The 7,296-nt window shown below is 34.7% G+C and overlaps 2 protein-coding genes across 2 annotated transcripts; both read right to left on the bottom strand.

Annotated features, from left to right (window-relative positions):
* Window positions 1–480: 480 nt before the first annotated feature.
* Window positions 481–3,247, bottom strand: LOC11446164 (uncharacterized). The gene is made up of 3 exons (XM_003605747.3): window positions 3,063–3,247; window positions 1,930–2,424; window positions 481–1,353 (listed from the first exon to the last, which is right to left on the bottom strand). The coding sequence occupies exons 1-3, from the start codon at window positions 3,157–3,159 to the stop codon at window positions 833–835; spliced, it is 1,113 nt and encodes a 370-aa protein (XP_003605795.2). The 5' UTR covers window positions 3,160–3,247; the 3' UTR covers window positions 481–832.
* Window positions 3,248–4,358: 1,111 nt separating this feature from the next.
* Window positions 4,359–7,296, bottom strand: LOC11446162 (uncharacterized). The gene is made up of 3 exons (XM_003605745.4): window positions 6,953–7,296; window positions 5,779–6,273; window positions 4,359–5,064 (listed from the first exon to the last, which is right to left on the bottom strand). Exons 1-3 carry the CDS (start codon window positions 7,050–7,052, stop codon window positions 4,544–4,546), a joined length of 1,116 nt encoding a protein of 371 aa, XP_003605793.2. The 5' UTR covers window positions 7,053–7,296; the 3' UTR covers window positions 4,359–4,543.

The raw sequence follows: 7,296 nt of genomic DNA, 5'->3' as shown, positions 1-7,296 counted from the left end.
AACGAGTTCACATCTGCGTAAAGCAATAACTATGCACGTCATCCCAAACCTGATATGAATGACGGAAGCGAACGAAGTGCGAAAGTAGCGAAGAAGAGATAGTGGAGAGAATCCAAGTGCAAAGCAAGGAATCTTGTTCCTCCCTCACAGTATATGCCGCATTCTCAGTTTCAACTTCGCGCGCAGCATCATTGAAAAAAACCGGAGGAATTTGCTGCGAAACAACATAGTGCACCATTTTTGTACCTCGCAACACTCCTCTACTTGTTTATTCCATTTGAGGTAGTTTGTATCGTCAAGTTTGACTGAAAGGACTTGCTTGAATGCTTTTAAAGCCGCAGCAATGATGCATTGTGCTTCAGTGGTGTTCGTTTGCGTAGGAGAAGGTGTAGAAGAAGCCATGGTTTAGGATCGAAAAAAACCTCTATGATACCATGTTAGAAGGTGAGAATCTTCATTGTTGAAGCTTGATGAGGCTTGTAACAGAAAATAGTTATTATGAATGATTCTCAGGGAAATCATAGGATATGTGACAAATGTCACACTCTAATACAATAACACTTAGACTAAAGAAGCTTTAGTTACTAAACATTACAAGCTTATTCTGTTCTCTTGACAAACATTAATGTATTCAACAATTTCATGAATGTAAAGTTGAATATATTGATACACAAAGTATTAATAGAATGATACACTTGTAAAATAATGTAATTAATAATACCCGACTTCTTAAAAGAAATATCACTGAAAATTTGAAAATGACCTTCATTTCGAACCAATTTCTTTCTCGCAAACGTGACGGTTATTGTGGGACAATTGCAATAAGGAAAATTTAAGCAACTGGGGATACTATAACTTGATCAAGGACAGGGCCACACATACTTCCATAATCATCAATTTTTGTATGATAGAAAGAGCTGTAGAATGTGATTCTTGTTCTATTTGAAACTGCTTTGAAGTTGAAATTTGCTGTTTTGAATATTCCCTTTCCAACAGATTTAAAAGGAACTTTAAGAGTCTCTCTTGCAGCAAAAGCTTCAACCATCATTGATCCATGACAACCATTTCTTCCATCTCCAACTGTGAATTTCAAGTTGTAGACTTTGTTTGTAACTGTTCTTAGAATTTGTGCAATGGCACTTTCCCTACCTGCAACAAGCTCCACTGCTCCTTTTCCAAATGGCACTTGGAAATGGTTTGAATCAATGAATTTAATGGCTTTGAGGGATTCAATAATCCAACCAGGGAGTGGAGACACAAGATCTTGTTGTTTTGGAGGAAGTATGACACCATTGGTTGAGTTGAAAATTGGGAATGGACCCTCCTCAAAGCCAGGGTTTCTTACTAAATTAGCTGCAAGAGATCATGGTCTAGTCTTATTAAACACATTCAAATAACGAAAACACAAACCCCATCATTAAAGAAGATATATAGAGTTATTACAAGGTATAAACTAAGTGATAAAAGAGTTTGCTCTTGTAACCTTAACAAATCAAGTTTAAATCCACCTAGAAACACTTGTAAAATAATGTCAATTTATTTAACAATAATTTCTCCATTCGTCCAATTTATTATTATTTGAAAAGAAAAAAAAACACACAATTTTGTACATTGACTTTAGTAAAAATTGGTCAATCATAAGTTTTATGTACATTGACTTTAGTAAAAATTGGTCAATCATAATTTTTTATAGTGTAATATTTTTCAAAAAAAGTCAAAATAGTATTTTCTCACTTTTAAATATATTATTTTTCTTTTTTTTTACAAGAATATATTATTTTTCTAACGTATATGTAAGTTAGATTCTCTGTGACGCTCAATACAGTCCAACCAAAACAAATCAACAACAAAATCAATTGGATTTGTTAAGATTGGACTCGGCCAACGGCAGACTTTTTCGAATCAAGATTTATTGACATGGTTCATTACCTCTTGTCGGCATCGGAGGGTAGAACTCTCTAATAGCAACAGCATCCAAAAGTGGACCACAAGTAGGGTCTTCTTGCATACCAGGGTTATGGAAGGTAACTTTAGCAAAAGAAGATCTAGCCTTGAATCCCCAAGCAATAACATCACCATTGAGGCTATAAAGTGTTTGCAAAGGAACATCACCAGATTGTAGAGGCACTGAGATTCTCAAAACTTCATCTTGAGCACAAGTTCTTGTGGCTCCTAAGATTATAGCATACCATGTACCAGGTTTGACTTTGATGGTTTGTGAAATGGATGCTTCATTTCCAAGCCTAACAGCATGAACACCATGTGACACTGGGAAGAACATGCCTCCAGGTTGTGGCCCACCAGTGATATACTCAACTAGACCATTGGTTTCCCAATTGGGAAGTGCATGTTTCCCCATGAGTCTTGTTTGCTTTATGTAACCCGGGTTCGGTTGCTGCTCAAAGTTCCCATTTCGGAAGAAAACTTTAAGGAAGAAAACCAAAGCAAAAAACAAAACAGCACAATCAACATGTTAGATTAGAATGTCATTATATCGACGATAATCCACAATAAATGTAGAGCAAAGGAACACATATTGACGTAGCAACTTCAATAAGCACATCATAGCTAATAGACTCTGTAGGACGAACACATACACAGACACCCGACATTATATTTACTTGTAAACACATGCAATAATTTTCGACGATAACTTGATTGAATGTTATATAATAAGAAATTGCATACTGTAGACGCCTTCAAAATAAACTGTCAAAATACAAAGGTAATACAAGCACTACTCGTTTTTAGAAACATAAATGATAGTATAATGTTTGGAACAGATCTGCATTCGGTAACTTACGACTCTTCTCTAATTTTCATGTTTTTATTTCCACTTCTACTAATAAATTTAGGGGAATATAGATCCAATATTTTTGTTTCTTTTTTAAAACCAATCTAGAATTTTAAGAAATTGTTTCTAGCACCACTTCATTCTTCTCTATATCACAATTGTTTACTATACGAGTCTCTCATCTCCTTGTTAGCACTATAATATTGTTTACTATACGAGTCTTTCATTTACTATACAACACATTAGCATGATTATAGGTGAGCATTACCTTCTGGCGACCTAGGGTGAACCTTAGCAAATGCTGAAGCAGCAAAGAGCAAAGTCATGAAAAGTGTACATATGAATGTCACTGCCATTTTCACCATGAAAAGAAACAGTGGAGCTGTATCCAAAGAGAAATGAATTTGGGGTTGCAAAGAAAAGAAAGGTTTTTGTGTGCAAGAGAAATGGACATGGCTTTGCTCTCTTTTATTGTGCACTTTGAGAGGAACACTTTGCAATTAATTTGTATGAAGGTTCCAACCGAGTTTTTCTCCTTAATTTATGCCATGAGCATCTTGAGGGAATCTAGGCCTTAAGAGTTTTGTATGATAGTTCTGACATAGGATAAGTAGTTTCTATTACATTGTGAATTGCATTTAACTTGATGTTCACTTTTCTGTCTATTTTTAAAAGACAAGGAATCTGTCCCTACATTTAATAATAAAGATTTTTTTTATTGTTTTTTATGAGTCAAGAGTGAAATTAAACACAAAGGAGAAACTTAGGCATCTCAACTCTGTTGACACCCCAAGAAACTCTTATCTTCGGCTACTTATAATATTATTAAAAAAAATGAAAAAATATGTACAAGAGGGGGGCCAAACAAAAATACTAAAAGAATAGCGAAAATTAAGCAAAAAGAAATGCAAAAAAAGAACCCGTCCTAAGGGATAAATTTACTGCTCAACCATCCTTGGGTTCAAACTTTGAGCGAGTCTTGTAGAAATTTAAGTCTCATTCCATTTCTTCCTCTGATTCTTCTTCAGATGAGGGGTAAAAGGTACTTTCGAATTGTTCCCTTGAACCGACAAGTGTTTAACGAAATCAACCTCCTTATGAAGAGTTACGCGCCTATGAACTGAAGGAGCATTTTGTATCGGATTTTCAATAGGAGTTACCATATGATCAGCCTCCATTGATGGATGTTCAGATAGATAGGCATAGCAATATTAGCGAGCTAAAGGAAGGATGCTGAATCTGAGTGTCATATATATTTTGTACATGTTGCGTTGACATAGTTGAATCGGAAACATATGAATGTGTTACCACCTCGGTGTTCAACTCTTCTGTGACAATATTCTCCACAGGAGCAGAAGGTTTCTGAATTACCTGTTTCAAGACGAAGGAGTTCTGATCATTACTGTTTTGTTCAGCCAATCCAGACGAATCAACAATTTCATTTGTGACATTTGATAAAGCAAGGCGAAAAGAAGTGTTGTCCTTGGAAAACTGTTCAATCTGAGTGAGGAAATTGTTGCGATAACAATTTAGAAATTGCTTATAATAAAAGAAATAATATATGTTGTGATTTAAATTGTTTTTAATAATATATTTTGTAACTAGATACATAGTGATACATGAAATATTAATTAGAGAATACAATTAAAAAAATACAATTAATATTACATTGAAAAATTACATTCATTTCGAAACAACTTTTTCCTTAGAAATGTGACAGTTATTGTGGAATAAGCGAATAAAACAAGTTTAAGCGACGGGGGATACTATAACTTGATCAAGGACCGGGCCGCACATATGTCCAAAATCATTGATCTTTGTATGATAGAAAGAGCTATAGAATGTGATTCTTGTTCTATTTGAAACTGCTTTGAAGTTGAAATTTACTGTCTTGAATATTCCCTTTCCAACAGATTTAAATGGAACTTTAAGAGTCTCTCTTGCAGCAAATGCTTCAACCATCATTGATCCATGACATCCATTCCTTGCATCTCCAATTGTGAATTTCAAGTTGTAAACTTTGTTTGTAACTGTTCTCAAAATTTGTGCAATTGCACTTTCCCTTCCTGCAACAAGCTCCACTGCTCCATTTCCAAATGGTACTTGGAAATGCTTTGAATCAATGAATTTAATGGCTTTGAGAGATTCAATAATCCAACCCGGGAGGGGAGATACAAGATCTTGTTGTTTTGGAGGAAGTATGACCCCATTGGTTGTGTTGAAAATAGGGAATGGACCCTCTTCAAAGCTGGGGTTCTTTACCAAATTAGCTGCAAAGAGAGACCATGATTTAGTCTTGTTAAACACACTCATAAAACCCCCATTTGAATCAAAAAACGAAATTAAGTAGGCGTGGGAAAAAGACCAAAATTCTTAACTGAACTGTTGAACTGAACCAAACCAAACCAAAAAAAAAACATTGAACCATTACTAACAATTCTGAAACTGAACTGAAACAGTTCCGTTTAGTTTGGTTGGAACTGATCGATTCAATTCGAAATACAAACAGTTCAGTTTGGTTCAGTTTTTTTAAATTTAGCAAACAGTTGAGTTCGGTTCGATTCAGTTTTCATCTCAAACTGAACCATGCCTTTAATTAAGTACTTATAGTATAGTTCTTAAGATATAAATACTTTCTTTAATAAAGAGAATAGTCATAATCTAAAGTAGATATGTGATGAAGCATAGATACAGACACAGACAGTGGACACGACACAGACACTAACACGCCGACACTGTTAATAATTTGATAAAGTCACATAATTCAGTGTAATTATAAGTGTCATGTCTCGTGTCCGTGTCGGACACGCCTAATCCGAAGAGTGTATGTGCTTCATAACGTGATTTAGATTCTATGAAGCGTGGCAGATCAATCAAGTTCAATCTCAACAAATCAACGATTGAAATAGTTGTTTCGTTAAGATTGGACGAGATCAATGGCAGTAATGTAGAGAATCTAGATTCATGGATATATGATTCATTACCTCTTGTAGGCATAGGAGGATAGAATTCTCTAATAGCAACAGCATCCAAAAGTGGACCACAAGTAGGATCTTCTTGAATACCAGGGTTATGGAATGTAACTTTAACCAAAGAAGAACTAGCCTTGAATCCCCAAGCAATAACATCACCATTGAGGCTATAAAGTGTTTGCAAAGGAACTTCACCAGATTGTGGAGGCACTGAGATTCTCAAAACCTCATCTTGAGCACAAGTTCTTGTGGCTCCTAATATTAGAGCATACATTGTGCCAGGTTTGACTTTGATGGTTTGTGAGATGGATGCTTCATTTCCAAGCCTAACTGCATGGACTCCATGTGACACTGGGAAGTACATGCCTCCAGGTTGAGGCCCACCAGAGATATATTCAACTAGACCACTGGTTTCCCATTTGGGAAGTGCATGTTTCCCAATGAGTCTTGTTTTCTTTATGTATTTTGGGTTTGGTTGCTGCTCAAAGTTCCCATTTTGGAAGAAAACTTTAAGGAAGAAAACCAACATTTTGGATCAGAATTTCATAATACCAAGTTATTAGTAATAAAATTTGTAGAGCCTAGCAACATACATTGACATAGCCACTTCAATAAGCATATAGTAGTTAATAGACTTTGTAGCACTAACATAGACATGGACACTCGATATTATATTGACATGTCGACACATGCATTAATTTGAGAAGCTAAATTAATTAAATATAATGATATATATTAAGAAGTTAAATTGGTGTCGGATACCGTATACACCTTCAATCTACAGGTGTAGGTAGATAAGGCTCTTCTACTCTTATTTTCACTTCAACTAATAAATATAGGAGAATATAGATCCCATTTTTTTCTTCCATTTCTTTTCCAATTTTTGAAAATAGATCTAGCATTTTTGAAAAAATAAAAAATGCCAAAACATGATTTTTTATTTTTTTTTATTCTTTAAAAGATGTGTTATTTCTATTTTGTCTTCATTCTTCTCTCTCTCTCTCACAATTCTTTACTATATGAGTCTTTCATTTCCTTGTTAACAATTTAAAATGAAAACAAATTTTAGAAACACAAAAAAAACTAAAATTGTTTATAGAAAGTAAATAGAGCCTTAGATTCAAACATTGAAACATGTGACATATGTCATGCACAATACATTAGCATGATTATAGTTGAGCATTACCTTCTGGTGACCTGGGGTGAACCTTAGCAAATGCTGAAGCAGCAAATAGCAAAGTCATGAAAAGTGTACATATGAAGAATGTCACTGCCATTTTCACCATGAATAGAAACAAATGTGAAGCTGTACTAAAAGAGAGATAAATTTGGTTGCTAAGGAAAGAAAGGGTTTTGTTTGTATGAAAAATGGACAGAACTTTGCTCCCTTTTATTGTGCACTTCGAGGAACACTTTGCAATTAATTTGTATGAAGATTTGACTTTTCCAACCGAGTTTTTCTCCTTAATTTATGCCATGAACATGTTAAGGGAATCTAGGACTTTGAGATTTTTTATAATCGTTAGTACA

The sequence above is a fragment of the Medicago truncatula genome, chromosome 4 (assembly GCF_003473485.1).
Source record: "Medicago truncatula cultivar Jemalong A17 chromosome 4, MtrunA17r5.0-ANR, whole genome shotgun sequence".
Classification (NCBI taxonomy): domain Eukaryota; kingdom Viridiplantae; phylum Streptophyta; class Magnoliopsida; order Fabales; family Fabaceae; genus Medicago; species Medicago truncatula.
The sequence above is the reverse complement of the archived record's forward strand: the minus strand, read 5'-3'. Positions and strand labels throughout refer to the sequence as shown.